Source organism: Talpa occidentalis, unplaced genomic scaffold (assembly GCF_014898055.3).
Source record: "Talpa occidentalis isolate TD23 unplaced genomic scaffold, MPIMG_talOcc4v2.1 talOcc4.14, whole genome shotgun sequence".
Lineage (NCBI taxonomy): Eukaryota > Metazoa > Chordata > Mammalia > Eulipotyphla > Talpidae > Talpa > Talpa occidentalis.
In genome coordinates, this window is record NW_023601433.1 from 78,828,152 (window position 1) to 78,848,023 (window position 19,872).

The following is a 19,872-nucleotide window of genomic DNA, read 5'->3' on the forward strand; positions in this document are numbered from 1 at the left end:
CCCGAGACTGACCGCGACAGCGGCCCGTCCAGCCGCCGCGCCCTCCCCGCGACATCCCGGGGAGCGCTCCCCAAAGCCTGAGGTAAACGGCACCGCAGGAGAACACAGGTCTAGGGCGCCCGGGCCACAAGCCCAAGTCCACGCCAACGCGAGCGAGCGAGCGGCCGGCGGGAAGCGAGCCCAACGGGCCCAACGTCCCCGCTCCCGCCGCGCCGCCCAGGGCGCCGCCTGCGCCCAAAGAGGGCGCCCGTGTGCGCGCACGCGCAGTCCACGCCGCCGCGTCCCCTTTAAGGAAGCACCGCTCGCCGCCTCCGACCCCTTCGCTTCCGCTCCGCGTTCCCACAATGCAGTGCGGCTGAGCGCCTCCGAGCCCGCCGGGACGCTGCGGGGGGACCCGGGCTGAAGCGGCGGCGGCGGCGGCGGCGGGGACGTGGGCTGCGGCGGGCCCGCGGCGAGGGGCGGTGCGGATGTCGGGCTGGGCGGACGAGCGCGGCGGCGAGGGCGACGGGCGCATCTACGTGGGGAACCTTCCGACCGACGTGCGCGAGAAGGACCTGGAGGACCTGTTCTACAAGTACGGCCGCATCCGCGAGATCGCGCTCAAGAACCGGCACGGCCTCGTGCCCTTCGCCTTCGTGCGCTTCGAGGACCCCCGGTGAGGCCCCCGCCGCGCCCGCCCGCCGAGGCCCGAGCCCGGGGCCCGCCCGGCCCCCCCGGGGGAGGCGCCTCTCCCGCCCCCGCCCCCGCCCCCGCCGCCTGAGCCCCTCGCGGCGCCCCCGGGTGGAAGTCGCGGCCTGCTCGCCGCGGGCTCGGGCCGTGCTCTGCGCGCCCGTCACTTCCTCTGCCATTCTCTTCTTATTTTACTTAGAAATACAAAAGTTGGGCCTTTCGGAGCTCCAGGCCCACCCCAAACCGGCCTCAGGAGTGGCACAAACGACCCTTCCCTCCCCCGCGGCTGCAGGGGCGGCTGAGGGGGAGGCCGGGGCTTGGAGCCCGGGCCCCGGGGCAGCGCGGGAGCGCCCGGGGGAGGAGCAGAAGTAGCCGCTCGCCCCCTCGGCCTCCCCTCCCCCCGGCCGGAACTCGCCGTTAGCGGGGAACAGACGGGGATGTGGATGCCTTTGGAGGTCGCAAAGGCGTGTCTGTGATGGAACCTACCTGCCTCTGCCCTGCGAGCCTGGGGCCTGGTTTTTAAAGCATCAGGGATTTGGAAAAACTTCTAAAACTGCCTGAGTGGGGTCAGTGATTTCACTCCTCACTGCTAAGGAGGCGAGCACCATTAGATGCCAAGGGCCCCGAGGATTTGGAAACTGTGGAGCCCTAAACTGGCCCAGAGGAGTCAGTGGTGTTTGCAACCATCGCTGGCTCCCTGGCCAGAAAACTGGTGTTTTTAGAAGTCAGGTATCTCGCTGGTCATGTAAGAGGACCAGCGAGGAGCAAGCTCTGGTGGGCCTCATAGCCAATACCACTGGCGAAAAGTGGAGCTTTCCAGACTGTTCCCTGACTGCCTAAATGGAGGGCTGCTGGGTATTGGGGGCTGATCAGAGTCGCCAAGTGGACTTTAGAAAGACTGAACACAGGCTGGCTTTGGTTTGCACCCTGCTCACCTCTACCATCCTGCCATGTGCCAGCCAATAAATTTCCTTAGCTTTCTCTCAGCTCTCCCTTTTCTCACTTCTGATGTAAACCTGCTTTTGGGTCTTGTCCTGTATTCTTGAAGGTGGGGTGGGTGGGGTGAGTATTCACAAGCTGGGTCATCCCCTTTCATTCCCAGGGTAAACCCTGTAGCAGTCACTTGGGGTAAATAGGTGCTGTTTTCCAGCATTGTCTCAGGGAACCACTTTGCACCCTGCAGTGCAAGGGCTGCCTGGAGGGTGTTTTGCTAGGAAGGCAGGAGGCGCCTTGAGGCTTTGATGGTTGAAGATTCTGACGACTCATTCCCAGTGTCTTGTCCTTTGCCTGAAAAATGGAAGTAAGGCATTTTTACACCTAAACTGGAGAAGGTTGTGCCCTTGTTAATTAGTTAACAGTTCTGATATTGTGTTTTTTTTTTTTAATAGTTACTATTTGTTAAGTAACATACCCTGTAGTATTTAGCATTTTCAGCAAACCACATTTTAAAGATGCTGAATGTGAGGATTTAGAGTTGTTACTAAAAGAGAAGGCTAGTAAGGGATCAAGGTAAGATTTGAACCTCATTCTCTTGAGAGTACAAACTCACTGTATGGCCTGTTCCATTATTCTCTCCTCCCTCATTCCTTTCATAATAGAAAAACTATCCTTTTATATCAGTAGAGGCTAAGTTTCAAGCAAAGCACTCAATACACAGTATCTTATTTAACTCTTACACAGTATCTTATTTAACCCTTACAATAACCCTTACAATGTAGGCATATTACATTTAAAGATGTAAAAGCCTGAATACAGTTTCCCAGAGACAGCTCTGCTCATAGGCAGGTAGTAGAAGAATAATTTGAACACAGGTCACTTTGCATTCAGAGTCTACTCCTAAGCCCTAACATCTCTGCCTTTATTTGTTTTTTGTTTTTTTTTTTGGCATAGAAGAACTGGGGTGTAGGCCAGAGGTGGAGGGGGAATGGGAAGAGGCAAAACAGGCAGATTTACTGAAATACACTGCTAAGGGGAGCAGCCAGCCATACTGGAGAGGTCTGCTGCGCCATAGGTGGGTTAGCTCCCTGGCTGGGATTGAACTCAGACCTTAGCAGTGATAGTGCTGAGATTTAACCTCTAGGCCCCCAGGGAGGCCCAGTTTTGCCTTTTCCCAACTGCACTATAAATATAGCCAGGGTTGCACTGAATGTGGTCCTGATAATTTTTAATCCCATGACTACAGTCTTTTAATACTGTCTTGATAAGTGATTATGTCACATCTGAATGATGCTTTCATTGTCATTGTAAGGATGTTTCTTTTGGAATGTACTCTGGAACTGGACTTGCTAGGAAAACATTCCAGGAATCAGGTTTGAACTTAACCTAGTCTTGGATACTGAAAAATGCCAGATTTTATAGTAGTTTTGGAATTACGTATGTCTTTAGCTCTGCTTGTCTACTTAAACTCTGAGGACGGGCTTTCTCCTATCCAATACTGGAGAACAATTCTCTTCTCTAGAATGCTAGTAAAGACAAAGTAACTATTGAACATTTAGAAATCTCTTTGGGTGAAATTTAAGTGGCTTTTTCTTTCTGTAGACTTGTGGGACTAGAACTTGTGGAAGAGTATTAAAGGACTAGTGTATGGTGTGTACTTTGAGAAACTGCTCCCCAAAGTTAGAAGAAACAAATTCATTGGTGAAAGTAGTAATTCGTCAACAATGTGTTCTTTTTTTTTTGAAGTAGACTTGTAATGGGTATATGTTATAATAGACAGTTTGTCATTTCGTTCCTAGAAAACCCTGTGTGACATCTGTAAAGTTTAATTCCAGTATCATGACCAATACCACTCCATTTTCAAACCAAAGCAGAAGTGCACCCCCATGCACCAAGGTCTTGTTTTTGTTTCTTCACTCTTGGTTTCCTACTTACTTCTCATGTCCCTTACTGGGAAGTGAGTCAGTCTCATTGAGCAACACTAACTTCAAGCTTTTCTTGCAGAGATGCTGAAGATGCAATTTATGGAAGGAATGGTTATGATTATGGCCAGTGTCGGCTTCGTGTGGAGTTCCCTAGGACTTATGGAAGTCGGGGTGGGTGGCCCCGCGGTGGGAGGAATGGGCCTCCTACAAGAAGATCTGATTTCCGAGTTCTTGTTTCAGGTATGATCTTTTCAAAGTGAATGAGATGAAACGTGAAATACTTAGTACAGTTTGTTTTCCAAGAAATGTTAGTTATTACTCTTCAGTGTGTGAGGTAGGTAGGACTTTCTTTTCAGCAGCCTAAATGCTGTGACAGTCTGAAAGCCCTGCCCTGTTTGTCAGTGAGGCAGGTGTTCTGCAAATGAAATTGCACTGGTAATGCAGCCTCGGAAGTGTTGAAAGGGAAAATGTTGGCAAGATCCCTTGAACTGGAATTCTAACAATGTTTTCTTTTGGACTGTACACTGGGATTGGACTTGCTAGAAGGACATTCCAGGAATGAGATTTGAACGTAACCTACTTAATAATCTTGCATCCTGAAAAAGGCCAGATTTTGTGGTGGTTTGGAATTGTGCAAAAATGAAAACAACTTGGGAGTCTTATGGATTACATTAAAGTAGAGAATGAAATGTCTAGTGTTGACAAATGATATAAAATGCTAAGCTCAGGGGTTTGTGCATCTCTTCAAAATAATAATACACTGGTAAAGAAGTGAGGCCTTCTGCATATTGCAGGGGCCTTGGTGGTACAAAATATGTTGAGAAGTCTCGCACCTTCTTAGATGTAAATGTCACACAATCACAGCAGACTCCCACAGTGCTTAAGAGTGATACTCTCTAAGTATCTTCCTATCTTGTGTCCCTTTGTAATTTAACCCCAGAACGCTTCCCTCCTTCAGGATGTCATACATATCTTTTTTTCTCTCCATGCTGCTCTGAAATCCTGCTTAGAAAACTATTAGGAAATGGCTGCAATCCTGAGCTGTGAGCGGTAAACACAGCCTTTGAGAGCAGGAGCACATTTCCCTTTCATGACATCAGGTAGGGTTGTATGACTCCCAACTAGTTTTAGCGTCTGAATATTACCTTTTCCCCCACTGTATTGAAGAATGTTGGTGGTCTTTTAAGAGGTACTTATTTGATCGAGTTTGTCAGTCATTCACACCCACAAGAAAACAAACTTCAGATTTTTGTGTTAACCTTCAGCTACACTTTGGCTATTTCATTGGATGGCTTTAAAATTCCCATATCTCGGGAACTCAGGCAAGAAATAATCGGGGGAAAATGGAATGCGGAAGTCTTGGGAGTTTGATATTAATTATGAAGGTTATGAATGCATAGAGATATTATACCTATAATGGGATGGACTTCTTGCTCTGTTGGAAAGGCTTCCTATCTGGAAGATTAACTTAGAACCAGCTTATTAAGGTGCTTCACTACACATACTTTATTCTCTGGTTTTGCGTCCCTTACCAAGATTTGTGATTTGGGGATTTCAAAGGCAGGGATCCTAGGTATTGCTGACTTTTAATAGGGCAGTTGACATGGCTGAAGGATGTGGCTTCTTCTTTTATGTTTTCTGTGCCCAGGACTTCCTCCGTCAGGCAGCTGGCAGGACCTGAAGGATCACATGCGAGAAGCTGGGGATGTCTGTTATGCAGATGTGCAGAAAGATGGAATGGGGATGGTTGAATATCTCAGAAAAGAAGACATGGAATATGCCCTGCGTAAACTGGATGACACCAAATTTCGCTCTCACGAGGTGGGTTACCACCTTCTACTTAGGAGCTTATAGCTGAGCCATTCCACCTAAAGCTGACCTAGCAGAAGTAGCAAAAGACCATGCATTCACTATCTGATGACCTTAACAATACCACTAAGGATCTGCCTTACTTGACTAATTCCTATAGGGTCATGACAGAGAACAGTCTCCCCAAAGAGAATACTGTCATAATGTGGTGAGTTATTCTGAGGTATCAGTTATTTCATAGCTGGCTTTATCTGCAGTGCCCCTCCCCTGGCTCTAAGTCTGGGCTCTGCAAGCCAACCTTATTACCTCAGCCCTTCCAGGTACTGCTACTGGGGCAGAGGCGTCACTTTCACTTTCCTTTCCCAAAGTAGTACAAGGTTCTCTTTGAAACCTGAGTTATGTGGCATTTTCTTGAGGCTGATCACCTCACTCTCAGGATTTATTTCTTCCTTTCAAGAAGGCAACTGCTGCTTTGGGTCTCTCAGTCTGATTCAAAATTGATACTTTTGAGACACCAGATACCAGGTTACCAATTGGTCATTGTTTGTTTGTTTTTTTCTGGTTAACCTGTCCTGACATGCTACGACATTTGGGCATGTCTGGGCCCACTTCTTTTTCTGAGGATTCACATAATTCCCTAACTTTATAGCTTGGAGGCTGCATGATTTAACAGTGCTCAAGTTGTCCTCTTGGACTTGAATTTGGAGCAGAAACGAAAAAGCACTTGGTCCTCAGTTACACTGAAAAGCAGGGTCTCAGGGTAAATCCAGTGACAGATTGTATAGGGAAAAAACATCTGGCTTCTTTCATCTTACTATCTTTACGTCTGAGCATGCTACCTGAGGGCAAAGAGCCAGGACATGATACCTCTCCTGCACATTTAATTTTGTAGCCAAGTTTTTCTCTGAACCCTGGTCCCCCCATATGTAGAATGTTCACAATAATAGCACCATCTTTAAGACTTGTCAGGAGACTAAATTATGAATATAATTAGAACATCTAACCCAGCTCCTGATGCCTGGGAAGTGTTGAATACATGCTAGCTCCTACCATAGGTGGTCCTCCTCATTCATATGAGGTTGCAGGGGACTGAACTCCATGACCTCTGACATCTTTTCCAAATCTTGGATTCTGGGATCAGTAGCAGTTATTTAGATATGTTAATAATAGCTAGTATTTGAGCATTTAACACATATCAGGTTGCCATTTATTATTCATTCAATTTCCTCATTCCTGAAATGGGCTAGTAAGAGTACCTACCTCACCGCATTACAGTGAGGATTTAGCAAGATAACATCACACTAGACAAACTAAGTGCTCAGTACTTAACTAATGTCAGGAAGCCATGTTAGGTTTTGGTTTACTTTATAATCTACATCTTATTTTTCCCTTCTTTTTGTTTGAATTTCAGGGTGAAACTTCCTACATCAGAGTTTATCCAGAGAGAAGTACCAGCTATGGCTACTCACGGTCTCGGTCTGGGTCAAGGGGCCGTGACTCACCATACCAAAGCAGGGGTTCCCCACACTACTTCTCTCCCTTCAGGCCCTACTGAGACAGGTGATGGGAAGTCTTTCTTTATTTTCTAGGTGAATTGAGCTGCTTTATGCTCAAAATCTACATTCCAGATTGATGATTTAGTGTTAGGAAATTTTTTTAATTTTTTTTTAAAAGAAATAAAACTACGTAATTTCTACCAGGGCCATATTAGCAGTAAAACATTTTAAACTGCAGAGATTGTGGTTTTGGTTCAGAAGCAAGTTGTATATTTTTCACCTCTGATTATGGGAAACAAATCAGTGCTGTATCTGTGGGTTGCTCTGCTATGGAGATCAGCAGTTACTGTGACTAAGTCGGCCCATTCTGTTTAGAAATATATTTTAAACGTTTAGTAATTGATATGTGTGGTTGTCCTTGATTAAGTTCATAAATTTCACCCAGTAGGAACACTGATTCAAAAAGAAAATTGCTGAGTTGTAGTGGAAGCTTGTATCCAATTGGTTAAGGAATAGGAGTGGAAAGCTTTATTTAGGGATAAAGATATTTACTGTGATGTGGTTTGAGAATTCAACCCCAACGGCAGGTTCAAGGTTTTTTTAATAACTGAAGGTCAAGCTTGTAACTTAAGTTGCCTTTAAAAAAAAAAAAAACAAAAAAAAAACCAGCATTGCAAATAGGTTCAATGAATAGAAACATTCTTAACAGCGTAAAGGTTATTGGGAAATTCTTAGCAAAAACCAACTTTGGCAGTTTGGTTAAGAAAAAAAATCTCTTAGGTTCTGGTTCTGTCACTTTTACCTGTAAATCTGTCTCATTTATCCTTGGCATCTGAGCTTTTTAAAACAAAAGAAACTCCAAAATCCCACTATCTTATTTTTTAATGTAGAACTAGGGTATAGGCCAGAGGTGGGGGCGGGGGGGGAGTAAGAATATTCACCAGAGACAGTGGGGAGCAGAACAGACAGATCTACTGAAATACACTGCTAAGGGGAGCAGTGGGAAAGACAGGAGAGGTCTTTTGCGCTACATGTGGGTTAGCTCCCTGGCTGTGGATTGAACTCAGATGGATTGAGCTCAAGCCGTAGTGGTGATGGTGCTGAGACTTACTAAACCTTAGGCCACCAGGGAGGCCCCAAACCTCACTATCTTGGATTCTGCTCAATTCAGTAATCACTGGGGGGAAGGGGAGGGTACTCTGTCCTAGGCAGGTTATCACCAGGTAAAAAGCTGTACTTTTTTAATGTGTATAACTCGGTGAGTTTAAGAGTGAAGTATGTACACATCCATGAGATCATCACTACCATTAAGACCATAAACACAACCATTATACATCACCTTCCAAGGTTTCCTATTCCCTTATTTTATCTATATGATAAGAACATTTAACATAATCCCTACCCTTTTAGCAAATTTTCAGTATTCGATACAATATTGTTAGCTTTCCCAGGGCTATTTTTTTATAAGTTCTTTTCAGAAACAAACTAGAACCCAGCTAGTATGTCACTTTGTGGATTGGCAAATGGTTCCAGGTTAGGAATTCCCAAGTTCCCCAGAACTGAGCAGAAAAGTAACCCCCTCTGCTGGGAACAGCACCTAGGAACAAATTCAAGTGTGTTCCTTGAAGATAAAATGGAAACAGCTACTAAAAATTCACTTAAGTGCAGTTTGCGTCTTTCTGGAAGGAGATAAAGGAATAACCTCTATCATACTGAGCAGCCTGTGAGCTGTGAATATTTGATCCATCCTTAAAAACTAACAATGTCTTTTACTTCCATTAGCATCAGGAACTTTTATTGCCTTGTTTAGGCTACATCTTACCCAATTTTTGTCTTTAGAAGATTTAGTTACTAAAAAATACTAACCAGGTTTTTTTAGGTGACTGAAGGAAGTGGGAAAGTTAGGGTTCACAGTGACAATGCTGAGGTCAAGTTTTCACATATTCATAGGGCGCCCTTCCCCAGTAGAGGTGCTCAGCCATGCAAGACTGGCTCTTGTTCATCCAGCTTTGGCAGAGACACATTACCTGTTTGAAAACAGTAACAAAAAGAATGTTATAATCGAACCTGCTCCCTAACTGGCTCTACTGAGCTAACATCACTTGTTGTGGAAATAAGTACAACTACTATCCTGTTTTGCTAATTATGAGTATCTGAAAGAATCACATGTGTCAGTGAAGACAAATTAATGTACATTTTTCAATAAGGGACAGACAGGCTAATTAGCCATTTATATGCACGTAAGAGTGAAGGAAAGACTTGACTGTTTACTCATTTTGTTCCAAGAAGCAAATTCTGATGCAAGGTTCTACTTGAGAAATAGTATGTGTGATAAATGAATAGTGGCACTGAAACAGCATAAGTCCTCAGGCTCTGAGATAGATTATAAAACCTTATTTCTCTCCACAGTTAACTGAGGTAGTTTAGTTAATGCAGAGACCTATCTTAAGAGTTGAGCACAAGTCTTGTTTGCCTTCCCATTCTTGCTTCAAGCAGAGTGTTCTTCTTACTGGTTGGTCTCCCACTCAAGTGGGAGAGCTGATGTCTGTCTTTGAAGGCTGCTCAGGATGGTTCTCTGAGAAATTTCCTAAGGATGAAGATGGTGCCTGGGAGACTATCGGGTGCATAGGCTAGTCTGTCTCATTGCCAGTGTGCAGCACCAGGCAGCAGCTCTGAGGACCCATCATTCTCTTCAGAGGAGACAAAAACAGTTCAGCCTACCCCCATCATGCTGAATTTTATTATTGGCCCAGAGTTATTTTAAAGTTTCTATTTAAAATACTTACAAGTGACATTTTAAGATGCAAATCTACACACCAAGGGGTTACAAACTGATGGATATGTCACGGGATGCATCTGGCTTGTATTTTATTTGCATGGTGGTGTTTTTAAGTTTGAATTAGTTGCTAATACTTATAATTTGGAAGGTCTCACATAAAATGCCAGATGTCCTCGTTCTCTCAAAACAAGCTCACATTCCTACTGAGTAAGAAGCATTGAATGCCAGTTGCCCCTTCAGGCAGATTTGCCCCCATACATACCTCTCCCTACCCCAATCCTGTTTTGCTCATTCCTGCTACCAGCTGACCCTTGGAAGTGTGTAATATGTTTAAGTTGAAGGTGTATCACATGACTTGCTACATCACATCTCTAGAACTTACTGATTTTGTCATTGGCAGTTTGTGCCTCTTAACCTTCATCCATCTCCCACTTTATATTGTTTACAGTGCTTTCACATAGTATATTTTGCACCTCACAGTTCTGCCTTTATTCTTAGTTCATTCTATTAAACCACTTTAGGCAACACATACCTGGAGGGGCCACAAAATACTCCTCCACAACTCGATGGGAGTTTTGTAGTAGTTCTTCTGCACAGTTGCCTTCTACCACGTTGTCAGATCTCAAGTACACGCATCTAAAAACCAGAAGCTCAAGGTTACCTTTTCTGAGGACTGGGCTTCTAGGGCATGAGTGCAGAAGGTCAAGAATAGGAGAACCAGGGAGGAACATATTCTTGAGTTTGGCCACTGCCCAAAAAAGGAAGGAACTATGGTCAAAAGAACAGTCTACAATTTTATAGATTCAACAAGCCTGTGAGGTAAGTGGTAATTATTCCTCAGGATTATAATCTTTAATAAATATTTTTCATGGATTACTATGGTTAAGTTGCTTTTGATTGAGATAGGTAGAAAGACAATTACAATACAATATGTTAAATCTAACAGGTAAGCAGAGCTTGCCAAGGTATTAGAAAGGGGCATCTAACCCAGCCAGAGTGAGGACAAGTATTCAGAATAGGTGATGTTACTGCTAAAGGCAGGAAGCAGCTGGATTGGGGGATGGGAAATGAACTTCCTGGCAGGTGTAGAAACTTGCTCAAGGATGGTTACGTGGCTTAAGAATATTAGTTGTTAAGTGAAAGAACTGGGAACTGAGCCCAGTTCTTAGTACCCTGAAGATGAGTACTTTTCTTCACTGTAGCCACCTTTATGCATATAAAACCTCCCCCTGTAAGAGGTGCCCCAAACATAGGTCAAGAATCTCCCATTATTCCCTGGGCCTAGTGTCTTCCATTAAAGTATCCAGATTGGGCCTCCCCGGTGGCACAGCGGTTGAGCACTGGGTTGCAAAGCTGCCCGCAGCCTCTGCAGCGCCGGTTCGATCCCCAGCTACTCCCCGGCCACCAGAGGAGGGTCCCGCATGGCGCACAGACCTCTCCTGCCGCCCGCTGCTCCCCTCAGCGGTGCACTTTGGTCCTTCTGCCTGCTCTGCTCCCCGCTCTGGCTCTGGTGAATTCTCTCACCCTCCCGCGCTTCTGACTGTACCCAGTGCTTGTATAAATAAATCTTTAAAAAAATAAAATACATTTTAAAATAATAATAAATAAATACATAAAGTATCCAGATGACAAATTACTAAAACCAAACAGGAGCTGAACATATCTATGAGGCTTAACTACTGTTTTAAGGTTTAGAGTGTGTGACAGTTCTAAGACCGCTTCCAGATATTTGCACTGGAAAATGAACAGCCTGCTCAATCACTGATAGTGGAGCAGCCGAGTTCTTTCTGCTTTAAGCCAGAGAGACTGAGGGCTGAGCCTAATGTGCCAAAGGGCTAAGTGAACTGGGCAAAGTCTACATAGAAGGCTAAACTTTTGTCACACGGTCCTTTGAGGAAAGGATTTGTTCCTATATTTGTTTTGTGGCTCCCAGCCCCAGGCTAGCCACAATAAACAGCTATTTGTGGTTCAAGGAGTAGAGAGCTGGCATTCTCTCTTAACTGCTTGTCCTTGAGCAAATAGGATCTTTCCAGACCTTAAGTGTTTGGCCCAAAGTATGATGGTTACACTAGATTTTTTGGAACCATGCAAGTGTTAGGCATTCATTTAAGAAAACTTGGAGAACAAAAATAAAGTCATCCATAAAGGCGATCACTGGATTTTCTGGAGTTTATATATTTGTTGGGCAGTGTAACAAAATAGCCAAGCATTTGGGCTCCTGAATTACACTTGAATTCTAACCCCAGTGCCACACTTGGCATGTGGGTAAGTTACTTGTCCTCTTCATGGATCAGTTTCCCTATTTGTAGAACGCTTTAGAGAATTGCTAGAAAGTGAGATAAAATGTCAAAAAAGGCCTGGCAGTGATAGGCCTGTATTCCATTGCCAGTAAGAAAGGGCGGCTGAACAGCACTTGCTCCTTTCGGAAAGATTTAGTGCACCCCAGTGTGCACCCTTCACTCAGAGTGTGTTCATTTACCTGCTGCCGCCATCATGCACAACTTGCTTACACTACAACTGAGAGTGCTCTCTGTGCCTGGGCACTTGGAGATTTTAACAAAACAGGACTTGACTACCAATGACTGGTGGTTAAATAACTGCTCTTCTCAACAGTAGATCTAATAGATAATGATTTATTCACTCATTTGGTGATCAGGTTTACTATTAAGTGGCATTTCCAGAAAAATACCCCTTTAAATACCACACATTTGTTTATGATGGAGTTGTTTTAGAATAAAATCAAGCCTATTTTCTGAATCATAAGTTATTGAACACAGGGTCTCTGTGAGGATGGCATACCAGGTAGGCCCTTCAACTTACAAAGTCACTAACTTCTTTTTTGCTTAACTTTTCTCAACCTCAGAATCAATGCCTAAAACTGAACAGAACCAGTTCAGCTCTTTAGGTGCCTGTCACTTCACTTTGACTTTCTCAGAGTTCCATAAGCAAGCACCAAAACTACAGGACACCCATTTTGATAATAAGTCAACTTCTATGCATCCAGGCTAATATTAATTCTAATATTAATTCTAATATTAATCCTTGAGAACTGAAAAAGGTGACTAGAATCTATGTTCTGATTCAGCTGAAAAAGCGGTTTGAGAAAGGCCAACTGTGAACTCTAGAAATCACTACCTTCTAAAGATAGGCATATAGCATTTAAACCAGAACTGGGACAATGCTAATATAAAGCATTTAATGGCACTGTGGCAGCAGAGAGACAGAGAAGTGCCTCTGGGTCTTTGGCCTGAACAGTGGGACAATCCTTTCTCTTCCTCTGGTCGTAGGCTGCCCAGAAGTTATTTCTTTGGGCACCATTCTACTTCCATCTATAAGTCTTTTTTCCCTCCCTCCTAATTTCTAGTTTGATGCAGACTAGAATGAGAGCTCATCAATTTGGCTAATGGTTTATTTATGGCTCTGAAGGACATCCTAAGCATTAAAGTATTGACTGTAGTCAGAGACACTGTCATCTGAGTCAGTCTCTGGATTGGAGACGAAACGTTAATCCAGTTTCTAGGGGTTGATTTTATTTTTTTTTTTAAAGATTTATTTATTTATACAAGCACTGGGTACAGTCAGAAGCGCGGGAGGGTGAGAGAATTCACCAGAGCCAGAGCGGGGAGCAGAGCAGGCAGAAGGACCGAAGTACACTGCTGAGGGGAGCAGCGGGCGGCAGGAGAAGTCTGCACGCCATGCGGGACCCTCCTCGAGTGGCTGGGGAGCAGCCGGGGATCGAACCGCCACTGCAGAGGCTGGGGCACCTTTGCAACCCAGGGCTCAACCGCTGCGCCACCGGGGAGGCCCTGTTTTTAATTTTTTTAAAAAGATTTCTTTACTTATACATACAAGAACTGGGGTACAAGCCAGGGTTGCGGGGGGTGAGAGGATTCACCAGAGACAGACTGAGGAACAGAACAGGCAGATTGACTGAAATACACTGCTGAGGGGAGCAGCGGGTGAGCCAGGAGAGGTCTGCTGCGCCATGTGGGTTGCTCCCTGGCCGAAGATCAAACTTGTGCTGCGGTGGCTGCGGCGAGCTTCATAGGTTGCACCTTAACCCTTTGCGCCACCAGTGAGGCCCCAATTTTTTTTTTTTTTTTTTCTTTTTAGATTCTCTGAGAACAGGCAGACTGACCAAAAAACTGCTGAGGGGAGCAATGGGTGAGACATGTCTGCCATGTGGGTTTCTCCCTGGCTGGCTGGGGATTGAACTTGTACGCAGAAGCTGAGGATTGCTTCACAGTGCGGTGCTTAACCCCTTGCACCAGCAGGGAGGCCCTGTTGTTGTTTTTAAAGATTTATTTATTCATTCATACAAGAACTAGGGTACAGGCCAGGTGTGCATGAGGGTGAGAGGATTCACCACGGACAGCAGGGAACAGAACAGGCAGACTGACTGAAATACACTGCTGAGGGGAGCAGCAGGCAAGACAGGAGAGGGCTGCCATGCCATGTGGGATTCTCGCTGGCGGGCCGGGATCAAACTGGCACTGCAGAGGCTGTGGACAGCTTCACAGTGCTGCGCTCAACCGCCTGCACCACCAGGGAAGGCCCTGATTTTATATTTTAAAGATTTATTTATGCATACAAGAAGTGGGGTACAGGCCAGAGGTGCGGGGGATGAGAGGATTCACCAGACAGAGTGGGGAACAGTACAGGCAGACTGAAATACACTGCTGAGGGGAGTAGTGGGTGAGTCAAGAGAGGTCTGCCACGCCATATGGGTAGCTTCCTGCCCGGGGATCGAACTTGTGCTGCAGTGGCTGCAGCTAGCTTCATGGGTTGCATCTTGACCCCTTGCACCACCAGGTAGGCCCTCTGGGGGTTGATTTTAGATGGTATATTCAAAAGTATTTGAGAACACAGACTGAGCTCTAAATCCCAAATTCTTACTACTTGCGAACCCTTGGAGCAAGTTAGAAAACCTTTGAGTCTGTCTTCATCTGTAAAAAAGACACTAGTATTTACCTTTTAAGGTGGTGATACTGAGGTGATAACTAAGGTAATACATAGAAAGTCTCAATACCTGGCACATAAGCACACAAAATGCCCCCTCCCCCTTTTCTTTACAAAAGTATTAAGATTAGCAACAATTGGTAAAGGTGGGTAGGGGCTTAACCCTTGTAGTATTCACAAGGTAATTTGTTCAAAGGGCTCCCATTCCTTATTGTCTTACACTACACTTGTTCACTGCAGCAGGTTCCTTTAGGTTACAATCGTTGATGAGAAAAGAACCTCACAGCACTGGCTGGTGGTGAAGGAAATAACATTATGAGAGGACCTGGTTTCATTATATATCGCAGTGCTTAAAGTCACAGTTTTCAAGAACATACTGACGATGTTAGTGAAGACTTTACCTGTGTTTTACACTGCTCCCCCTTAGGCATTTGTGTTTTCAGTCCTTGGTATAAATGGAAAACTTAAAAATCTCCCTCTGCCCTCCCCTCCCCTTTTCCTTTTCCTTTTTCTCCCCCATTTTTCTTTAAAACTAGCCACTGTTAACAGTTTCTGGTATGCCCTTTCAGGGAACAAAACAATGAATACACCAGAGCATTAGAACTACACATAAAGTATCAATAATGTTCCATACACAATGTTTGCGCTTTCCCTTTTTAATATATGTTGGAGACCTTTTAATATCAGCATGTAGTTTCATTATTTTTAACCAGATACTCCACTGAATAATGATGTATTTAGCCATGATGACCCTTAGTGGCCAGGAGAGACCCTTCCAGAGGAGATGAGCTGAGATCTGCCAAGGAGGCAGGCCGTTCCAGAAAAAAAGTGAATGGCAAGTGCAAAGATCCTAGAGAGAACGAGTTTGGCGTGCTGGAGAAACAGTGAGGAAGCCAAAGCGTCTGGAGTGATAAGATCAGTATGTCCCAGAGATTGGCAGGGCCTCTGAAGTGGGTCCCCCATGGCGATAATAAGCGGTTCGGATTTTGTTCTGTTTCACTCTGAGAGGGCTCAAGGATTTTAAACGAGAGTGCTAGGTTTCATAATGACCAAGGGGAAGAGGGAACCCACGGGACGACCCTACAGAACTTCCTGCATCTCGCAAAGTCTTTGTCCCCTCGGTGACAAGGGGACACTTACCCACCTTAAATGTCTGCAAAGGTGCCGGGCGGGGCCGCAGCCGCGCTTACCTGTCCTCCAACACCGACTCCATGGGCTCCACCCCATCCGTGTCCACGGCGCCGAGCCGGTCGGCAAAGGCGATGGCTTTCTCCAGCCGTGCCACGGCCTCCCGGCTGCCGAAGTCCACAAGCGCCAGACGCTCCAGGTGCTCGATCACCTCCGCCGAGACGCGGCCACTTCCCGAAGGGCGCTGGGAAGAGGAGGCCGAGCGCGTGGGCCACAAGGGGCCGCCTTCCCCCCTGCCTCGCCACCCGCCCTGGGGCGCGCGCCCTCACCTGAGACGCCTCGGAAGCGAGGCCCCGGCGCCCGCCTCTCTGGGCCCAGAGCCCCAGCCGCACGGCTCGCGCCCACATCGCTCCTCTTCTCAGCCCCCGTCACCGCCCCTGACGTCAAACCGAGCGACGCGCCTAAGATTGATGACATCAGGGTGAGCCGCCGCCGCCGCCATGAACAGCGTCGGGGAGGCCTGCACCGACATGAAGCGCGAGTACGACCAGTGTTTCAATCGCTGGTTTGCTGAGAAGTTCCTCAAGGGAGACGGCTCCGGGGACCCATGCACCGACCTCTTCAAGCGCTACCAGCAGTGTGTCCAGGTGAGCAGCCGCCCGAGCCCCGCGTTTTCTGCGGGGCCCCCAGCTCGCGCGTGCACCTCGCGGGCCTTGGAACCCGGAGGACAAAGAAAGCCAGTGGCAGGAGCTCTCGCCCCGGCCTTCGTCTCAAGGCCGCCGGGGTATCTCTCAACCACAAAGTTGAGTATTTTTGCGGTGCGTTACTTTTTACGGAGCACAGTAACACGGCCCGTTTGGCGCTCATCTTAAACTTGCAAAGTGGGCGTAGTTACTCGTATTTTGCACTTGGAACGCTCACGCCCAGAAGTCGGAAGTGATTGGTTTAAATTCATTGGACTCAAGTTTTGGTAGTAGTGCACTTTTCCACTATTACAATTGTATTGGGGGAAGGCAGGGGGAGGCCGACGCCTAACTGGTCTTTTGACTTGTTAGGATCTCTTTTTGTCATAATTCCTTCATTGGTCTGTTTTCTTCCTCAATTAGCTAGGACATTTTCACCACAGCCCAGTAAATACGGAACTACTTTGAATTTTAAGATCACTGTGACTGGGCAAGGCACTCTCAATTCGTTACTTCAGAGTCTGGGGTAATTCCAGGTGGAGGTGTTCATTTACTGGTGGGAAAAGTGAGGCTTGCTCAAGGTCAGAGACAAGAACCCGGGTTGGAACTTGGGTGTCTGTTACAATAGAGAGGTCTAAATCTCACTTCTGAATTTTAGTGATTCCCTCACTCCTTTCTAGTCTCTCTGCTCCTAGGGCGTTTGATCCTCAAGCTTCATAGTGACTTTTATAATGTTTTCTCCCCTCAGAAAGCAATAAAGGAGAAGGAGATTCCCATCGAAGGACTGGAGTTCATGGGCCATAGCAAAGAAAAGCCTGAAAGCTCTTCTTGATCTTGACAGTCATCTTGAAAAAGGACTCCTCAAATCAGGAAATTGAGGAACTATGGATTTTGTCAATTAAGACCGAAGATAGCCATCCATTCGATGAGGAGTTTAGGAGGGAGAATTTTTGTTTCCTCCTTTGTTTTCCTCGCTTGTAAAAGGTGAGGAGTCAACATTCTGCTTTGAGATGATTTCTCACTTGCTCTGGCATCTTGCAGGACTCTATGTGCTAATACTGAATGACTTATTGAGATTATGGTTGCATTAGTTGGTCTGGAATCAGCTTTAATTATACCTTGTATGTAAATAATGGTAAACTTGTCAGGGTTGCCTGACTTCTTGAGTTATGCTGCAGACGACATTAGGTTCAACTGCTCTTGGGTGAGTGTTCATGGGAGCAATGGTTAGGACATCTCTTTTTTCTCAGGGAAATTAATGGTCTGAAAACGAACCCCCAGCACAACAGTTTCAATCAATGCTTGGGAGCAATTTTGCTTTTTATATAACTTAATGGTAAAGATTGCTGGTGGACTGGGTTAGCCAAGAGGAGGTAACTTTTAATAGTTACCTGCCTTCTCAGATTCACATTCGAAACTGAAGAATTTTGCCATGAACACCATTTCAGAGCTCAGTGTACCCCAGGAATTAAGATCCTTGGAGTATCTATGGAAGATCCTAAATTGTAAGGATTTGCTGTTGACAGCTCTCAACCCAAGTCAATGGATTACGTCAACCCATAGATCATAAAAATGTCAAAATGCTGCATCTGGTTAAAATGAAGGGTTGGGGGAGGAAAAGTTATGCTTTATTTGCATCGTTTACCCACCCTGCCATGTCTGTAATCATGGAGATGGAATAAATTGTAATATTTGGTGTCTATTATTATTTGCCCTCGGAACTTAGTGTACTGTATCTAAAAACTATTACCATGTACGGATCCCATATATATTGAGGAATTTTAGCAAACTCTAAAATTGATTTCCAGGGCCTCTCCTGGTGGCGCAGCGATTGAGCGCTGGGCTGCAAGGCTGCCCGAAGCCTCTGCAGCGCTGGTTCATTCCCCGGTCAGCGGCGAGGGAAATGAAAATAAAAAAATAATAAAATTGATTTCCATTGTAAGCTACAAAAATATTTTCTTAAAATGTGTATATAACAACACATAACCACGCAAATGCCAGGATCAGGTGAGCACTTACATACTTTAAAATGTCTCCACAATTGCTCAAGTAATCAGGTTCAGCTTGCTACACGCCTTAAAGACAGTATGAAACTTGATTTATAGATGGTCTGAATTTTCTTCTCCCCTCTCTACCAATTACTATTTCATATTTAATATGACCAGCCCTTAATGTCATTTCAGTGTATAAATATATTTATATTTTGACTGGTTCAAGTCCATTATACAAAGATTGTTAAGGTTATTTGGGACGCAGCTGGGAAGCGCAGTGGCAAGCTGAAGTGTATCTGTCTTGGACTCATCACTTCAGCTCTGTAAGGACTCAAAAGCTCCGGCTGTGGTTAAATCCTGAAATGGCCAAGATTCTTTTTCCCTACTGTAAATGGCTTTCACATCCTGTGTTTTCATATGCCTCACTCTTGCATTGCCAGCTTACAGTACATACAACATTATTACCTAAACTTGTAGCCTCTTGAAAGTTGTCACAAAACTGGTTGAGCCTTGATACAACCAGCTTTTTTTTTCTTTTTTAAATATTTTATTTTATATAATTCTTATATCATTTTTCATTTTTGCACAATGTATGCATTTTCATTTTGGTTATATTCCCCATACAATTCCCATCCCCAAGCACACAACCAGCTTTAAACCCACTGTTTTTATGCAATTGTTACTAAAGATGATTAAAATGATTTTTTGATTGTTCCTCATACTATTATTTCATTCTCATAAAGTGACTACAACTATCCTAGTTATTTCAAAGGCTTTAAATTTTTATGAGGAATTCTTTTGTTACTGTTACTTTTCCCTAATTTATGGAGACCGGAAAGTTCTGGCTCTAAAAACAACTATATGCAGAATGTGTCCATGCCTTTACTTCTCCAAAGGTTTCTGATCCTTTCAGACTTAGGGTGCTGAGAGAGATGACCCCAAGGTGAGAACACTTTTGGAGAAAATTATCTGTCTATAGCTCATAATCTGCAGCAAATGCTGGTGGAATGGAAAAAGCTGATTGCAGGAAGTGAGTGTTACTTCTTGATAATCACTGGTACCGCTAGATATAAACTGTAATCACGCAATGTCTCTTGTCATCCAGAGTGTGTCAGGAACCAATCTTGATAGCGCCACTCATGGTCCCTTTGCTTTACCCACTCCAGGCGCAAGAAACCAGGAATAGGCATATTATAAATACTATTATTTAGGGCCTCCCCGGTGGCGCAGCGGTTGAGCGCTGGGTTGCGAAGCTGCCCGCGGCTTCTGCAGCGCCGGTTCGATCCCCGGCTGCTCCCCGGCCACCAGAGGAGGGTCCCACATGGCCTGCAGACCTCTCCTGCCGCCCGCTGCTCCCCTCAGCAGTGTACTTCGGTCCTTCTGCCTGCTCTGCTCCCCACTCTGGCTCTGGTGAATTCTCTCACCCTCCCGCGCTTCTGACTGTACCCAGTGCATGTGTAAACAGAACAAACAAATAAATATGCCTCTAAAAATAAA

At 45.3% G+C, this 19,872-nt stretch overlaps 3 protein-coding genes across 3 annotated transcripts; 2 read left to right on the forward strand and 1 right to left on the reverse strand.

Annotated features, from left to right (window-relative positions):
- The first annotated feature begins 316 nt into the window (after positions 1–316).
- Positions 317–7,737, forward strand: SRSF9 (serine and arginine rich splicing factor 9). Its single transcript, XM_037511041.2, has 4 exons — positions 317–655; positions 3,610–3,770; positions 5,179–5,351; positions 6,751–7,737. The coding sequence occupies exons 1-4, from the start codon at positions 468–470 to the stop codon at positions 6,892–6,894; spliced, it is 666 nt and encodes a 221-aa protein (XP_037366938.1). The 5' UTR covers positions 317–467; the 3' UTR covers positions 6,895–7,737.
- On the reverse strand, positions 7,030–16,174 carry GATC (glutamyl-tRNA amidotransferase subunit C). Its single transcript, XM_037511042.2, has 4 exons — positions 16,031–16,174; positions 15,764–15,945; positions 10,147–10,250; positions 7,030–8,862 (listed from the first exon to the last, which is right to left on the reverse strand). The coding sequence occupies exons 1-4, from the start codon at positions 16,106–16,108 to the stop codon at positions 8,810–8,812; spliced, it is 417 nt and encodes a 138-aa protein (XP_037366939.1). The 5' UTR covers positions 16,109–16,174; the 3' UTR covers positions 7,030–8,809.
- On the forward strand, positions 16,157–19,584 carry TRIAP1 (TP53 regulated inhibitor of apoptosis 1). The gene is made up of 2 exons (XM_037511043.2): positions 16,157–16,348; positions 17,133–19,584. Exons 1-2 carry the CDS (start codon positions 16,202–16,204, stop codon positions 17,214–17,216), a joined length of 231 nt encoding a protein of 76 aa, XP_037366940.1. The 5' UTR covers positions 16,157–16,201; the 3' UTR covers positions 17,217–19,584.
- Positions 19,585–19,872: the final 288 nt, after the last annotated feature.

Bases quoted from the DNA above. Each gene is read 5' to 3' on its own strand.
- SRSF9 (XM_037511041.2), top strand. From the start codon at position 468: ATGTCGGGCTGGGCGGACGAGCGCGGCGGCGAGGGCGACGGGCGCATC. The intron at 656-3,609 runs GTGAGGCCCCCG...CTTTTCTTGCAG, and splicing joins GTGCGCTTCGAGGACCCCCG to AGATGCTGAAGATGCAATTT. The intron at 3,771-5,178 runs GTATGATCTTTT...TTCTGTGCCCAG, and splicing joins TTTCCGAGTTCTTGTTTCAG to GACTTCCTCCGTCAGGCAGC.
- TRIAP1 (XM_037511043.2), top strand. From the start codon at position 16,202: ATGAACAGCGTCGGGGAGGCCTGCACCGACATGAAGCGCGAGTACGAC. The intron at 16,349-17,132 runs GTGAGCAGCCGC...TTCTCCCCTCAG, and splicing joins GCTACCAGCAGTGTGTCCAG to AAAGCAATAAAGGAGAAGGA.
- GATC (XM_037511042.2), bottom strand. From the start codon at position 16,108: ATGTGGGCGCGAGCCGTGCGGCTGGGGCTCTGGGCCCAGAGAGGCGGG. The intron at 10,251-15,763 runs GTAAGCGCGGCT...TCTGGTTTTTAG, and splicing joins GAGTCGGTGTTGGAGGACAG to ATGCGTGTACTTGAGATCTG. The intron at 8,863-10,146 runs GTATGTGTTGCC...GTTTTCAAACAG, and splicing joins GTATTTTGTGGCCCCTCCAG to GTAATGTGTCTCTGCCAAAG.